The sequence below is a fragment of the Diabrotica virgifera genome, chromosome 6 (genome assembly GCF_917563875.1).
Source record: "Diabrotica virgifera virgifera chromosome 6, PGI_DIABVI_V3a".
Lineage (NCBI taxonomy): Eukaryota > Metazoa > Arthropoda > Insecta > Coleoptera > Chrysomelidae > Diabrotica > Diabrotica virgifera.
Window position 1 is genome coordinate 159,134,394 of NC_065448.1, and position 18,626 is coordinate 159,153,019.

The 18,626-nt window shown below is 33.1% G+C and overlaps 1 protein-coding gene across 6 annotated transcripts in view; it reads right to left on the reverse strand.

The window, feature by feature from the left end:
* The window catches only part of LOC114335747 (collagen alpha-3(IX) chain-like), a 408,590-nt gene that overhangs the window by 238,179 nt on the left and 151,785 nt on the right, over nucleotides 1–18,626 (reverse strand). For 4 of the 6 annotated variants that reach the window (XM_050653322.1, XM_050653323.1, XM_050653321.1 and 1 more), the window contains exon 9: nucleotides 2,320–2,427. The exons of the other annotated variants lie outside the window; for them this stretch is intronic. In XM_050653322.1, the coding sequence (XP_050509279.1) occupies nucleotides 2,320–2,427 (108 nt within the window). The remainder of the gene's footprint in view (nucleotides 1–2,319; nucleotides 2,428–18,626) is intronic. 6 annotated transcript variants of the gene reach the window in all.

Consider the following 18,626-nt stretch of genomic DNA (forward strand, 5'->3'; position numbering starts at 1 on the left):
TGTCCCCTTTAAACAAATCTGAAGGGTGTCGGACGGAATTTTTGGGCAGAAATTGTTTAAACAATTTTTTTAAACGAATACATAAGATCACATTTTATTGCTCCAAAAAATTTATTGCGGTATTGATGATTAGCGTATCCGCATCTTCCGTGGCTTGTGAGACCATGCAATTTTTCGCTTCAAATTTTGTCTTCAATATTCTAATGACGCGATACTTGTTTGCATCATTCCCCAGGAATTTATCTTGTGATACAGTTGTAATATGGAATCATTGTCTCGTCAAAAAGTATATCTACTGAAGTAGTTATTCGTGATCGTCGGGATCGCTCCGTGTATTTGGTACTACGGTTTGTTGCATCTTCAGGATATACGTCGAATACGATTATGTACGATTATGAATACGTGATGTAGTTACTACAAATGGATAAAAATGGTTCACCGCGATGCCAAATGACTCGGTGTACCTATCAGTCCATGTGGTGAGACCATTCCCGTCTGAAAAACATTTCTAATTCGGTTTATCTGCGGATTCATATTCAAAAATCTCCCCTTTAAACAAATCTGAAGGGTGCCAGACGGAATTTTTGGGCAGAAATTGTTTAAACAATTTTTTTAAACAAATACATAAGATCACATTTTATTGCTCTAAAAAATATATTTTTAGGTTTCTTGGGTCATTCTAAACAAGAAAGGTATTTTGTGATTTTTCTCAACAATTGACAGTTTTCGAGTTATAGGCGATTTAAAATCTAAAGAATGCGAAAATACGCATTTTCGAGGCTTAAAAACTCATATTTAAATTAGTATTTTTAAGGGTGCTAATAACTTGGATTAAAATATAAACATTCCTTTTCAAGATTCCGAAGAGTGATCGGGTCTAACTTCAATTGAGACCGTAGTTTTTTAATTGTTAATTATGCGTGTCCATCCGGTTTTTTTGCCGGTGCGGAGCGCACTATTTTCAAAACTCTCCTATTTTCCTCTGCAAAATATTTTTTCTAGATTCTTTGGGACATTCTAATTAAAATAAGTTTATTGACAATTTCCTCAAAAGTTACTAGTTTTAAAGTTATAAGCGATTAAAAATACGAAAATGTGTTTTTTTGTCATTTTTCGGATTTTAAATCGCTTATAACTTTAAAACTATTAACTTTTGAGAAAAATGTCAAGAAACTTATTTTATTTAGAATGTACCAAAGAATATAGAAAAACTATTTTTCGGAGAAAAATAGCAGATTTTTGAAAATAGTGCGCGCCGCACCGGCAAGAAACCGGATGGACACGCATCATTAACAATTAAAAAACTACGGTCTAAATTGAAGTTAGACCCGATCACTCTTCGGAAACTTGAAAAGGAATGTTTAAACTTTAATCTAAGTTATTGGTACCCTTAAAAATACTAATTTAAATATGAGTTTTTAAGCATCGAAAATGCGTATTTTCGCATTTTTTAGATTTTAAATCGTCTATAACTCGATAACTGTCAATTTTTGAGAAAATTCACAAGATGCCTTTCTTGTTTAGAATGACCCAGATAACCTAAAAAATATTTTTTGGAGCAATAAAAGGTGATTTTTATGTATTTGTTTAAAAAAATTGTTTAAACAATGTCTGCCCAAAAATTCCGTCCGGCATCCTTCAGATTTGTTTAAAGGGGACACTTTTCAATATGAATCCGCAGAGAAACCGAATTAGAAATGTTTTTCAGATGGGAGCGGTCTCACCATATGGACTATATTAAGTGCCCTTCGTCGATGACATACCTCGTATCGCCAAAATTTGTCTTCAGATCCGGCACAAACGCGACACATTAACCTTATACCTGCTTCTTTAACACCGACTGGTACGCGAATACTATTGATTTTTCAGAAAAAATTATAAAAACATAAATTGTAGGAATTTTTTTCTAGGTTAATTTTCTACATAGGTAAACATTTTTTTTTTGAAAATGCATCAAAATAAAGATATTCCCAAAAAACTTGCATTAGGCGCCATTATTTCAATATGGTGGCGCGAGCGACGGAGATACGAGGTGGTAAAGTTGATATTCGAAAAGGGCATATCGAAATCCATAAATTAACCAATTTTCAACACTCCCGGAAAACTTTCCAGGTAACCCCCTTTATTACCAAATGACTGGACTAATACAAATTATTCAAATTGCTTACATCGTTTGTCTCATGTGTGGAATGTACACATGGAATGAAAACAAAAGAACAATTTTGTAGTTCGACTTTACTAACGTTCTGAGTTTGTTAGTGTTATAAAATATATTCTTACATAATTAATGCCTCAAAACTTATTAGTGCCAATACTTACTTTGTCTCCTTTGACTCCAGATGTTCCATCTTTTCCTGGTTTTCCAGGACTGCCAGTGTTTCCTTGAGGTCCTCTTATACCAGGCATACCTTGTAAACCAGGAGATCCCTGGGAAAAATTTAAGGAGATTTTCAACACAAGCTCAATACGAGTACATACTTTGTAGTGTAATAAAGAATAGGATTCAAAACAATTTTAAAGTTTTTTAAGTAGTTATTAATTCACACTTCTTCTTGTGGTGCTCTATTCAATTATTGAATATTTACGATTACTTCGGCAAAATCTGTGTTAATAGGCAAAATCTTCTTCGTGAATTGGTATACTAAAGACGAACCCACACCAATAGACACTTTGCTCGATTTTGATCCCCTGGGAGACGTGTCTTAGGATGTCGCAGTAGACATGTCTAATTGTCTAGACACCAAATCCGGACTAGGGGCCGTTGCGAGATCAAAAATCGTAGGTCTTCAGCTTGTACACATGAGAGCGGTTTACCTGAAAAACCCAAACGCCGCGGTTCAAGTTACCAAGGAACAAATGCAACTGCAACGTATCGTACACATGAACCGCTCAACGTCGTCAAACCGCTGCGGTTGTAAGTTGTTACAGGAGTAATAGGACCGCCAGTCAAATGCTGTCATCTGTACGATACAAACGTCGGCTAACTGCGGCGTTCACCGTTGACAAACCGCCCTCATATTATGTACAAGCACTAAAGTCTCTCGATTGAAATGAGAGACTTGATACTTGATGTACCGGGTGTCCCAATAAGAATGACTCTCGGCCATATCTCAGGAACCGTTTATAGTACAGCTTTAAGAGAAAAATATTTGTAACAAAAGTTGCCTCGAGAAAAGCCTGGAAATTATTTTCATAATTGTAAGTCCACCGCTAGAGGGCGAAATTGAATATCAAAAATTAAAAAATCAAAATTTTACAAAATTTACCTAATGAAAGGGCACTGGAAATCCAATCATCGTATTCTTCATTAAATTCTGTGCATATTTGATTTCACAAGTTTAAGTCTACCTTTGCAAATAAGAGGTGGGGATGTGTGGGAACCTTCTTATGAAAAAATGGCTGTAAGTCCGGTTCTGCTAAATCGAATTTTGCATACTCGGTCTTGTTGAAAACAGCTCTTTTTCGGTAATTTAAATGTCTTGTTTTCAAAATAACCTAATAAGTAATATGCGAGCTAGGAGGCGTTATTTAATTATTTTCAGAAATCTGGTTTTCCTTGGAAAATATTAAATACAAGTATGCATTTCTAATCTTGTATTACAAAATTAGATCAAATTAGCAACATAATACCGAAAACCGCATGTCGATATCTTTTTTCTATCTCGAGATATCTTAAGAAATGTGTAAATTTTAAACATAACTATTACTGTCACCGATAAACGAGATTAAAGAAAAGTAGTGTGCTATGAAAAAATCAAATAAACATTTTCCAGATGTAAACGTATATAATTAATTAAAACAACAATAAGACAAACACCACTATAAAGTATAACAAAGAAATAAAAGAAACTACTTAGTCTTAGTGACTGCCTAAATGTTCAAATTGTTGCCATGATTTTCGATGCAAGCATTTACTCTTTCAAGAGTAGATTGAATAGCAACAGATTTAACTGCTTTAGACTTTTATTTATGGAGACGGATTAAAGACCTTGTTTTTGCCGCTAGGCTCACGACATGATCGAGAAAACATGATCTAGAATCTAGAGAATACGAAACGTCATTCAAAGCATTGCGAAAGCAGAAATTGAGACTGCTGTTCAATCTACTATTGAAAGAGTAAAAATGCTTGCATCGAAAATGATGGGCAACAATTTGAACATTTAGGTCGTCACTAAGTAAGTAGTTGCTTCTATTTCTTTTTTATATTTTCTAGTGTTGTTTTAATAGGGCTTTTCATCAATTGTCATTTGTTTCGAGCTTCTGTCATGTGTCACATAATATTAATATATCTACGTCATACGTCTTTGGTTTGTATTATTGTATATACGAATAACGTATGTCGTAGATATATTAATATTATGTGACACATGACAGAAGCTCGAAACAAATGACTGTGAATGAAAAGCCCTATTAATTATTATATACGTCTATGTCTGGAAAATGTTTTTTATTTTTTCCATAGCACACTACTTTTCCTTAACTTCGTTTACCGGTGACATTAACAGTTGTTTAAAATTTACACGTTTCTTAAGATATCTCGAGATAGAAAAAAGGTATCGACATGCGGTTTTCGGTATTATGTTGCTAATTTGGTCTAATTTTGTATCGCATGATTAAAAATGCATACTTGTATTTAATATTCTCTAAAACAAACTAGATTTCCGAAGATAATTAAATAACGCCTACTAGCAGCTGGCATATGACTTATTAGGCTACTTCAAAATAAGACTCTTACATTGACGAAAAAGAGCTGTTTTCAACAAGACCAAGTATGAAAAATTCGATTTAGCAGAACCGGACTTACAGCCATTTTTTCATAGGAAAGTTCCCACTCACCCCCACCTCTTATTTGCAAAGGCAGACGTAAAGTTGTGAAATCAAATAAGCGCAGAATTTTATAAAGAATACGATGATTGGATTTCCAGTGCCTTTTCATTAGGTAAATTTTGTAAAATTTTGATTTTTAAATATTTGATATTTAATTACGCCCTCTAGCGGTGGACCTACAATTATGAAAATAATTTTTCCAAGCTTTTCCCGAGGCAACTTTGGTTAAAAATATTTTTTTTCTTAAAGTTGTACTATAAACGGTTCCTGAGATATGGCAGAGAGCCATTCTTAAAGCCCTGATCAACAGGCGAGTAAAACCGCAGTTTTGTGGCTCGTCGGTAAAGCTCGCCAGTGTATCATTGCAATACCGCGGTTGTATATACCGATGAGCCTGGCTTGTGGCTCGTCAGTTTGTTTTATTTTTTACTCGGCTCGTCGTTCAAAACCGCACGTGTATCACGGCTGGCGAGCCAAACGGGCAGTTTTTAGCGACAGTTGAAGTGAAAAGACCAGTTTAATCATGGATATGCGAACTCTCAGCCACGACCTTTTATTGGAATTTATAGATTGTTTACGAGACTGTTCTTGTTTATGGAAATGTAAATCGCCAGAGTACAAAAACAAAGCAATTCTACTTACCGCATGTAGATGGTGAAAGTTCTCAACCTCCTAAGTCAATTTTTGGATATTTTGTTTTGTTACCCTAAATTAAAGAAATATGTATTTTTACCGTTTACAAGCTCCAAAGAAAGTAACAAGGTTACGACATGTTGGCTGTGAACGGTTAACACGACTGTTTTGCTCGCTAGTCGATCAGCACCAACGAGCCGCGAGTAAAACCGTCGTTCTTTAAAACCGCGGTATTGTGGCTCGCAGGTCGATCATCCACTTTATTTGGACACCCGGTACACTTAATGGTTGAAATGAGATACTTGATAACATTGAGACACGTTGCGCAAATTGATAGTGAGTACCTCACGCGTATTATAGACGAGACTACGAGACATGCCCCACTCTGTCTCTTGCTTCCAGACAAAGTGCACGCAGTCTCTTTACTGATATGGTTTACTATGTGCTTGAAGAAACGACAAATATTTAATTGTTTGAAGACTATTATGTCTATTTTTGTTTGTGGGATGTAACGAGTCCCGATTACTAAAACAGTGTGAAAAGACGAGCGGCCCTGAATTCACTTGCTTCAAAGCACATTGTTTCAGTGGAGGAAATAGAAAGAATACATCATTTAAAAACATTGTTCAATCGGGAGCGAAAAAAAATTAATCTGAAGAATGGGTCCTCTCTTATAAGGTCCTCATGGTTTGCGTACGAGTATTTATTATTCCTACACTAGCGACTGAGTCGAAGGGCAGCTACAACTATACTTGTTGGCGAAGATGAGATAGAAATTAACATCACAGTATGGACACTAGACGAGACAAAGATCGGTGTCTCTAGACCAGCGGTTCTCCCTTTGAGTGAACCTTTTTGAGTGATGTACCACCTACAGTTATTTTTATTATTTTTGGTACCACCTATATTTTTAAATTGTATTATCAATACTTACTAAGTACTACTATTTTAATTTTTTCTGTGTTTTGTGTACCACCGCCAATAATGATATGTACCACCAGTGGTACATGTACCACAGATTGAGAACCTCTGCTCTAGACCAAATCTAGACGTCCAGTTAAGGCCGTCTGTAGACCGCCTAAAAGGAACCGCACAACATGGCCTACAAGTGAGTAAGTAGTAATAGGATTTAGATACGTCTCTGAGGACAAAATCGTGCAGTGTTTCTATTGGTGTGGACTAGCTTTAACAATTAGTGACTTCTCAGGAATTTTTAATGAAGGAGTGGTAGTTTGCATTTTGATTTTTGTTGATTATAGTTCTTTTAGTATTATCGAAATAGAGGACCACTCCGAAAAAGTAAATGTATATACAGAGTGAGTTTTATATATGGAACAAGAATAAGGTTTGAACTTGAATTTAGTCACGTAATTTCAAAAATAATATTTTTCACTTGTGTTTTTGAATCTTGAAAATCGTTATTTTTCGTTTTTTTAAGTTTTAAATTGTTTACAACTTGAAAACTATCAACTTTGAAGAAAAATTACATAAGACTATATAATTTTTGTTCGGAATGATCCAAAGAATTCCTAAAATAATTTCTTCCTGGACCGAAAATTGATTTTTTTAATTAATTAAATTTTTTTTTAAATAAATGTAGCAATACCTCTGAAATTATGGCATTAAGGCATAGGGAACATTACATGAAAAATAATTAGTATTCCTTAAACACTTCAAAACTCAAAAAATATACAGTGTGTTCCATTTGAAATAAGAAACATCATTAGATTACCGGAAAAACGGAAGATATGAAAACAATACAAATATCACCATAATATCGGCCGCATCACAAGACCCTTAAAGCCCGTTCCCACTTGTCGTGTGTCGGATCCGTATTTTAATCGGAGGTTTCAGTGGCAATATATTTTATATGGAACTATTCTTACTAAATACATTTGAATAGCTCCATATAAAATACATTGCCACTGGAACCTCCGATTAAAATATGGATACAACACAGGACAAGTGTGAACGGGCTGTTACTCACTAAAACCTATAAAATTCGTATAAGCAGTTTCCGAGATAATTGAGATGTTCCATATATAAAACTCGCCCTGTATACAATTTTGATGCAACATTGTATTCATAAATATTTTCTTATAAATTTCGTGACTAGCGAAGTTATACTCCACTACAAAATACGTAAAGTTATAATTACATAAAAATTATTAATTTTATTTCATTTAAATTATTAAACAGAGGCTGAACCTTGCAAAATGGACACAAGTCCGGTTCTTTTTTTCTAGTATATCAAGGGGTGCTTATTATGAGATTAACATTTTCTTAAAAAATTTCGCCCCGGAACCCCACTTTTCATCCCTTTAAAGGGGGTAATTTGTGGTTTTTGCAAAACGTAGCCCTTCCTGTACGTTTTACAAAAAATTTGCAAAAAATTTGCGACAGCATATGCCTATCACCGACAGTTTAGCGGGGGTGACGCCCTAAATTTGACAAATTTTAAAAAAAGATGTTTTAAAAAAATATTTTTCCCTAACTGTAATGCAAATTAAGAAGACACCATGCGGCAATTATTCACAAATAAGTGGCTAATTTTTTGGTATAGGTTTCATTTAAGGGCAATTGCAAATTTTTTAATTACAGGGTAATAAATTTAAAAAAAACCCCTTTTTATACAATCTGAACCGCCTATGCTAGAGTAAAAAAACTTTCAGCGATTATCCATGTACTGGTGTTATTTACAAATTTGTATAATACACCCCCATATTTTCCCCGGAACCACCCAAAAAAAAGGAGAATTAATAAAGAAAATAATAAAAAATTGACGTTGGGCCACCACTGTGGCTTTAGGGTGCAAAGAAAATAATTTATTCACAGGTCATAATGTGTAGCAGACAGTGTGTTTTTTATTTTCCATAAGTACGTTATCAATAAAATGAATAGGTGACGAAAATAAAAACAGAAACTGGAGCCCGCTAAAGCATTTCTGAGGTTTACGGCGCCACTGTGCCGTAACGGTTGCTTATACGAAAAAAATGCATAGGACGTTATTTGTAGAGAAAATAGTGGCCTTCTGTAAAAAGTCTGTATAAGTTTTGTTTTAAAAAAATGCATAGGTAATGAGAAAATCGTAAAAACATGCTCTCCAAGGGTAGTTCCTGCAGTTTATTTTCAAGGATAGGGGTACTTTCCGCAGGGATGTTACAATAATCATATATATTTATGAAAAAATCTATTGATGGAGCAAATGTCCATATGGGCCAAAAAGCAAAAAAAAATTTTTTTTTTTGCTACAGGGGATGCATCAAGATATCGCTTTTGGTATTTATGCATGGGTAATAAGAACGTGCACAAAATAATATATGAAGCACTTTAATAAAGGGCAGGCTGTGTGAAGGATTCTAAGATAATCACTTTCTTTATTAATTCTCCTTTTTTTTGGGGTGGTCCCGGAAAAAAAAATGGGGGTGCATTATAGAAATTTGTAAATAACACCAGTACATGGATAATCGCTGAAAGTTTTTTTACTCTAGCATAGGCGGTTCAGATGGTATAAAAAGGGGTTTTTAAAATGTAACACCCTGTAATTAAAATATTTGCAATTGTGATTAATTGCCGCAGGGTTTATTCTTAATTTTCAGTACAGTTAGGAAAAAATAATTTTTTTTTCATCTTTTTTCATCTAACATCTTTTTTTTTAAATTTGTCAATTTTGGGGCGGCACCCCTGCTAAACTGTCTGTGATAGACATATTCTGTCGGGAAATAAATAGTAGGAAATATAGTCCTCTTCATTTTACTATCAAGTAAATCTTTTGTAAAACGTACAGGAAGGGCTACGTTTCGCAAAAACCACAAATTACCCCCTTTAATGGAATGAAAAGGGGGGTTCCGGGGCGAAATTTTTTAAGAAAATGTTAATTTCATAATAAGCACCCCTTTATATACAAAAAAAAACCGGACTTGTGTCCATTTTGCAAGGTTCAACCTCTGTTTCCTACACTATATTGTTTAAATATTAGTTGTTGTTAACTTAGTAAACACATTAACCACATAAATTAGTAAAACAAAAATATTTAAAGAGATTAAACAAAATTTTGCATACGTAAGTAATAAAAGTAAAATATCTAAAAGTAATAGAGGGTGTCATCCATTAGGAGGACGTGTACGAACTCATTATTTTAAAGGTTGGTACACATATACGAGTCGAACTGTTTGCGAACCGTTTGTGAATGCTATATTCGTATAATTTTTACGGAAGACGAACCGCTTGCGAGCTGTTCGTTCATCGCTCGTCACGAACCATGACCTGTCGGTTTTTGGGACGAACATAAAGGATATTCGCAGTTTAATTTGGACGGCGTGTGCAGCGATATTGTCTGTTCGTGTCGTCGCATCGAGATTGTGTGAATGACGTGTATTCCATATTCCTAGAGATAAGAAACGCGAGAAACACAATGTTATCAATACCCAAATTACAAATTAAATGAATCATTTACATAAACTTCGCACAAGTGTTGGTTAGTCGCTTTCCATGGATCGCGATGAGTTCGCAGCAAATATATTTTAAACAAACTTTACGCGAGCAGTTCGCGAATAGTTCGGCTCGCATGTGTGTACCGACCTTAAGGTCGGCTCCAAAAGGACGTCAATTTTGAGATACTCTGTATGGGTCACCAGAGAGCTCAAAGAATAATACTAGTATGGTATAACTAGACCTAAACCCAGACATCCAAAGTGAAAGTTATCCTCCAACACCAAATTGTTCTATATGGTTCACATAATGTTCAGAAAAAATTCACATCATTTTGAGCATCGTGTTTGGGGGGAGAGGGGGGAGAAATCGGTAAATTCGTAGTTTTTTTCGTTTTTCGTCAATATTTCTAAAACTATGCGCTTCATCATGAACAACCTGCTATACAAAAATGTTCTACATTAAATTTGAAATAAAAAAGACCCTATGCATAATCCTTCTTAAATGAACGGTTCTAAAGTTACGGAGGTAGTATACATAGTATAATTGGTCCAAAAAAAGGCCTAACCCAAACTTACAAAGTAAAAGTTTTGCTGCAACAGCAAATTGTTCTATATGGTCCACATATTGTTCAGTAAAAAGTTACATTATTTTGAGCGTCCGGTTCGGGGGGAAGATGGGGGGGGGGGGAAGTCGGTAAGTTAGTAGTTTTTTTACGTTTATCGTCAATATTTCTAAAACTATGCTTTAGCGCAAACAATGTTCTATACAAAAATGTTCTACATAAAATTTAAAACAAAAAAGGTCCTATACATAATAATTGTTATAAAATCAACGGTACCAGAGTTACGGAGGGTGAAAAGTGGAGGTTTCCGATACTTTTTATATTTATAATATTATTACTGATGAAAAAAATTTTCTTTAACCTGATTGTGCTTTGTAAATAAAATTTGTTATTTCAGTTGCCGATGGTATGTTAGTGATAAGCCCTTGAAGAAACGTCAACCTCACCACCCAAACTCATCATCAATTACCCAAATAATATAAAAAGTATCGAAAACCTCCACTTTTCACCCTCCGTAACTCTGGAACCGTTGATTTTATAACAATTATGTATATGACCTTTTTTGTTTTAAATTTTATGTTGAACATTTTTATATAGAACATTGTTTACGCTAATGTATAGTTCTAGAAATATTGACGAGAAATGTAAAAAAACTACTAATTTACCGACTTCTCTCCCATCTCCCCCCCAAACCGGACGTTCAAAATGGTGTAACTTTTTACTGAACAATACGTGGACCATATAGAACAATTTGCTGTTGGAGGAAAACTTTTACTTTGGATGTTTGGGTTAGACCTTTTTTTAGACCAATTATACTATACTACCTCCGTAACTTTAGAACCGTTCATTTAAGAAGGATTATGCATAGGGCCTTTTTTATTTCAAATTTAATGTAGAACATTTTTGTATAGAAGATTGTTCATGATGAACCGCATAGTTTTAGAAATATTGACGAAAAACGAAAAAAAACTACGAATTTACCGATTTCTCCCCCTCTCCCCCCAAACCCGACGCTCAAATGGTGTTACTTTTTTCTGAAAATTATGTGGACCATATAGAACAATTTGGTGTTGAAGGAAGACATTCACTTTGGATGTCTGGGTTATGCCATTATTTGGATCAATTGTATCATACTATACGGAAACTTAACTTTTACAATGTTGGCAATAAAAATGTTAATTCGTCTATACAACAAAATATCAGTAGGTAATGGTTTACCAGGCATTTCTTTGAGCTATCTGAATAACTTTTTCCCATTAGGTGGTGGAGATTACCGAGGAAGATAATTTCATATTTAACTTTAAGTCAAAGAAGGTACAAAATACGAAATCACTTAACAATTAAAATATTTGGAAACAGTTGACTAAGAAAAAATATATAGGGTGTCCCAAAAGTAGTGGAACGGTCGAATATTTCGCGAACTAAACATCGGATCGAAAAACTGAAAAATACGTTTTCAATCATTTTCAAAAATCTATCCAATGACACTAAACACCAACCCCCACTACACCCCCTGGAGGTGGGGTGGGGGGTAACTTTAAAATCTCAAATGGAAACCCCTAGTTTTTCTTGCAGATTTGGATTCGCTACGTAAAAGTAAGCAACTTTTATTCAAGACATTTTTTCGAACTGTGGATAGATGGCGCTATAATTGGAAAAAACCATTTATCCTGATACCATAGGTAAATTATAGAAACGGTCTAATATCTCGAGAAATACACTTTCAAATGAGAAACCAAAAAAACACATTTTTAATATTTTCGAAAACCTATCGATAAACACCAAAAATGACCCTCCAACCCACCCCGTGGTGACGGGGTGGGGGGTAAATTTAAAATCTTAAATAGCAACCCCTACTTTTTATTGTAGATTCGAATTCGTCATGAAAAATTAAGCGACATTTATTCGAAACATTTTTAAAAATTGCTGATAGGTGGCGCTAATAAATCGTATTTTTCCAATTAAAGCGCCATCTATCAACAATTCTAAAAAATGTTTCGAATAAATGTTGCTTAATTTTTCATGGAAAATCCGAATCTGTAATAAAAAGTGGGGGTTGCTATTTAAGATTTTAAAGTTACCCCCCACCCCACCTCCAGGGGGTGGGTTGAAGGGTCATGTTTAGTGTTATTCGATAGGTTTTCAAAAAGTATTAGAAATCTTTCTTTTGGTTTCTCATTTGGAAGTGTATTTCTCGAGATATTAGACCGTTTCTATTATTTACCTATGGTATCAGGATAAATCGTTTTTCTCAATTATAGCGCCATCTATCCACAGTTAGAAAAAATGTCTTGAATAAAAGTTGCTTACTTTTACGTAACGAATCCAAATCTGCAAGAAAAACTAGGGGTTTCCATTTAAGATTTTAAAGTTACCCTCCACCCCACCTCCAGGGGGTGTAGTGGGGGTTGGTGTTTGGTGTCATTGGATAGATTTTTGAAAATGATTGAACACGTATTTTTCAGTTTTTCGATCCGATGTTTAGTTCGCGAAATATTCGACCGTTCCACTACTTTTGGGACACTCTGTATATTAGCGAATATGCGTAGGAACAAGATCCATAGACCAGGTAATGGCCTATAAATACCTAGGTCACGAGATTTGCATAAGAAAAGATAACCAACCCGTTGAACTTCTCCGTCCGTATAAGATTGACTTGGGGTAGCTTTCAGTAAGCTGAACCACATTTTTAAATCGTCCGACGTACCAAAACCTCTTAAAAGAAAAACCTTTTACATAAAATCCTTTATAAAAGGTATATTTGTTAAAATCCCTATACAGGGCTACATCAAAGACAGAACTAGTTTTCGATCGGTTGACCGATCATCATCAGTGCAATCCTAAAATGTGTACAACCAGATAAAATGATGCAAAGTATTTAAAATGTTGACTAAGGTTATAAAAAGTTATAGGTTATACTCACTTAGAATCTACATGCAAGCCACCAAAGTAAAAATAACAGGGTAAAAACCCTTTACAATTGATCCGTCATCGGAACATATGACAAAGATGTGAATTATAACATGGATGATTAAGATATCCAATGTTTTTCGCCCGAGGTACCAATGAGCTCTATCTGACAAGTTCACATCATGACTGTATGGAAGCAAGTGATTTTGATAACGGAAATTCTGAATGGTGACATGACAAGAATGACAGTTCCACAGGAAGTTATAATTTCCCTGTTGTTTTGTGGTATTTATTGTAAAATTTGTTAAATTAATAACAATAAAAACAGTCGTTCCCACTGTGGTAGATAGTCTGTAAAAATGGAAATAGACTTGATGTAAATGTTAAAATATTGTAATGGAGGAAGTAGGCAAACCACATTACACATAATACAGAAAACTTAATAAACGTTATCAAACCCTTTATATGTGATATCTAGGGCTTAGAAAAGCAGTTGTGTGTTTATTTAAAAGTTATCAATTATATATATTATAGTTATCAATATAATTGTCTATTCAATCAAGTCTATTTCCATTTTTACAGACTATCTACCACAGTGGGAACGACTGTTTTTATTGTTATTAATTTAACATATTTTACAATAAATACCACAAAACAACAGGGAAATTATAACTTCCTGTGGAACTGTCATTATTGTCATGTCACCATTCAGAATTTCCGTTATCAAAATCACTTGCTTCCATACAGTCATGATGTGAACTTGTCAGATAGAGCTCATTGGTACCTCGGGGGAAAAACATTGGATATCTTAATCATCCATGTTATAATTCACATCTTTGTCATATGTTCCGATGACGGATCAATTGTAAAGGGTTTTTACCCTGTTATTTTTACTTTGGTGGCTTGCATGTAAATTCTAAGTGAGTATAACCTATAACTTTTTATAACCTTAGTCAACATTTTAAATACTTTGCATCATTTTATCTGGTTGTACACATTTTAGGATTGCACTGATGATGATCGGTCAACCGATCGAAAACTAGTTCTGTCTTTGATGTAGCCCTGTATAGGGATTTTAACAAATATACCTTTTATAAAGGATTTTATGTTTTTGTAATGGTATACAGCCAACTACAGGAAATTTTTCCTCGTGGATTTAAAAACCTTTTAATCAGTTGACAGTGTTGACTTACGAAACGGAAACATTGACAATGACAAGGAGAATAGTGCAAAAGGTACGAGTGGCTCAAAGGGCGATGGATAGAGCTTCACGATACGATACAATATCAATACTTTTTAAGTATTGAGTATTGTATTGGTTATGCCAATGAAGTATCGTATCGATTATCGATATCGGCAATACTTTCTTATAAAAATATCGTATTGATATTGATTTCGATACGATATCGATACAATACTCGATATAATATCGTAAAAAGGGTTATTAAATATAATAATCCTTGACATAATTAGAAGGATATTAAATTAATAAAAAAAAACTATTCTTAATACTTTTAATAAAAAAAATTGGTGAGTAGTTAGAGGATACCTCAGGAAAGAAAAATGATATGGTGTCAACTTGCACTACTTGCATTTTAGGGGTGAAATCCACCCTTTTTAAATGGAAAAAATGCAGATTTAAGCATTCTGGGGTAAGTAATCTACTTTAATCAAATAAAATAAATATTTTTTTTAACAGTTCTATGCACTATTTAAGATTTTAATTGATTTTTCAACCCTTTTAGCAACCTTCGCTCAAATAAAATTTCACGTAATTGTTGTTGCAATTGATGTTGGGCAAGAATAACTCACAAATAAAAACAGTTAGTTATGTGAAATATATATGTTAGGAAATAATAAAGTACCCTAAAATAGCATTTCATTACAATGCGAAAATACAAGGTGCTCCATTTGAGAAAACTCAATAAATACTCATTCAGTTTTTTTGACCAATCCTGTATACTAAAATTAAACATTTAGCTATATTAATAACTTTTAACAATAGACTATATTAAAAATAATTTGAACATAAATAGATTTCTTATAACTTATAGATTCTTATAAAAATTGAATATGGCTGAATGCTTCTTTGAAAGTCGACTAATACTTACTAAGTAATTCTGTATTGTTTAAAAACTACTTTTGAAAAAATAGGGAAGTCCCCGGAGACTCGGAATAAATCGCAATTCAGTATTTGTTGAAAATTATTTTTGCGTCATCATCACTCACTTCCATAATATTGCCACAAATACCACATGATAAACAGTGTAATAATAACAGTCATTTACTCACTCTCAATAGTTTCAAGTTCAGGCACTCAAGTGTAAAATATTAACAGCTGGTGCTTGGGTTGCAGATCACTTATACGTTTAATATGTAAATAATTATGATCTAAATACCCATTACACAAAATATAATCAAACAACTGTAGCGTTTTATTTATTTTTCTCGATATCGATATTTTCAATAATATCGAGGCAAGCGTATCGACAATACAAGAGTATTGTATTGATTTCAGATAATGAGTATCGTACCGACATTAATATTGCTCAGGTATGTATTGTATCGGTATAGTATTGGTTTTCGATTCGATATCGATATCAATACAATATCGATATTTTTATCGACAATCGTGAAGCTCTAGCGATGGAGCATGCTATCGATGCTGTAGAGATAATAGCACCACTGAAGTAGAACTGGGCAAGTTACGTGGCTCGAATGGCAGATAACAGATGGACAAATAGTCTGGGCAAATTATCGGAAAATAGGCCATTTTTGGGAAAAGTTATTTACCAGCAATTTTATTGCTGAAATCGAATCTTATGATTGTATATATTAATAATATAGGTGTGCAAAGTCCGCAGATAATGTGCTACTTTCTTTTATAAACAAAATGGCGCTAGAAAATCGTGTTCTTTTTTAAATTTTTGCTCTATAACTCCAAAGATTTTAACTTTACACCAAAATCACCCAAATAAAAATTCACCGTAATTAAATTCTGTATAGAGACGTGTTTTTCCCGATTTACTTCGACTAAAATATCTTTAATAATAATTCCCCGGAAAATGCGGGTTTTCCAACAATATCTTTAATTTTCGACTAAAATTTTAGAAAAGTAATTGTTTACCAATAATTAAATGACTTGGTAATATAAAAGCTCTTTTCGTATAGATTATAATTCCAGAAGCCGATGGAAATTGAATAAACAGTTTAGCAACGATTGAATTGTCAATTAAAAATTTACGGTCGCTATAATAATCACAATAATTATGATATATAAGAATAACTATGATTTTTGTATAAAAAGACACTGTACCTATCTAATGTACTTTACAGAATTGAAATTGGACTATTAAAGCGGCCTCAGGAATATTTTAAAATTATAAACAATTTTTTGACTTATAAACAAATAGAATATCTCTGGAAATATTACATTAAATTAAATCATGAAAACGGTATTGAAAAAAAAAGCGGCAGGACACTTCTTTTAAATAGCTCGATCAAAGAACAATCTGACCCCAAAAAAAATAAAGGAAGGATAAAAATTTGGGAATAGGTAGTTGAAATTGTCTATTATTATATAAGAAAAAGTTTACAATTCTACATCCCCTCCATTTTACAAAAATTATGAAAATGAAAAAAATACATTCAAAATAATACCGGAATTGGATAAAATGACTAATTCTAAACAACTTTTACTCTATAGAGTTTTTCACTGAGTCAGTACTTTTCGAGTTATTTGCGAGTGAATATGTTCATGTTTAACAAAATAAAACACATGTTATTGGACGGATTTTTGGAGATAACTCAAAAAGTAAGTATTTTAGCGAAAAAAATATTCTTAGCAAAAATATAGCCCATCAAAAATTGAAAAAAATGGTGTATACATGAGGTCTGTAGACCCAGTAGAAGCAGAGTTGCAGCTAATAAAAAGTAGGTTCTTCTTCGTCAAATTCCAAATCGAATATTTCAATGTGAAATAACCCTAAAATAATGCACTTTTAGAAGAAAATTCATTTTAACTTTTTTAAAGTGTTTATTTTGTTTTAAAAAAACTTGTAATATTAAATGTAAGTGAATTACGCACCAATTATTGTTGGTCCCTTTTATTTTTCGGTAAAAAAATCGCGAAAATCACCCACTAATTAGCATCACATATACGTTTTAACATTACCACTTCACAACTTATTTTATCTATGTATTATTTATATGATCTGTAAGTTTCATCGGTTCAAAGTGCTTCGTTTTGAAAAAGCTGTAGTTAAAATGGCTTGAACGAGTAACTAATCACGAGTTTAGGCAAATTTTGAACAGTCATAGCATAACCAATTTTTGTCTAACAGGAAAACAAACAATCAAAAATATTCAGAAAAGCAAAACGTACATTTTATTGCTCTTTGAGATTTTTGGTATTCCTAATTGTTAATTCCATAAACAATTACGATTTTTTTCAAAATTAAAAAAAAACTTATTATTTTAAACCTAATTTTTTTCAAAACTGAGCACTTTGAACAAATGAAACTTATAGATAATATAAACAATACATAAGAAAAGTAACTTGTAAGGCGGTAACGATTAATTTTATTTGAGAAGCTAATTAAGGGGTGATTTTCGCCATTTTTTACCAAAAATTAAAAGGGACCAACAATATATTGAGCGTAACTCACTTACTTTTAATGCTAGAAGTTTTTGTAAAAAACAAAAATAAACCTTTTTTTAAACACTTTAAAAAAATTGTAATGAATTTTCCCTGAAAAGTGCTCCGTTTTTTGGTTATTTTTTCACATTGAAATATTCGATTTAGAATTTGACGAAGAAGAACCTACATTTCATTAGCTGCAACTCTGCTTCTACTGGGTCTGCAGACCTCACGCATACACCATTTTTTATAAGCTATTTTTTTACTAGGAATATTTTTTTCGCTAAAATACTTACTTTTTGAGTTATCTCCGAAAAACCGTCCAAACTTTTTTTCTTGGTTAAAAATGAACACATTCACTCGCAAATATGTAACTAGAAAAGTATTGACTTAGTAAAAAAAACTCTATAGAACAAAAGTTACTTAGAATTAGTCATTTTATCCAATTCCGGACTTATTTTGAACGTATATTTTTTCACCCCCGAGAAAAAATTTTTCGCCCCGTATTTTCCAATTTTTGTAAAATGGGGGGATGTAGAATTGTAAACTTTTTCTTATATAATAATAGACAATTTCAACTACCTATTGCCAAATTTTCAATTTTCATCCTTCCTTTATTTT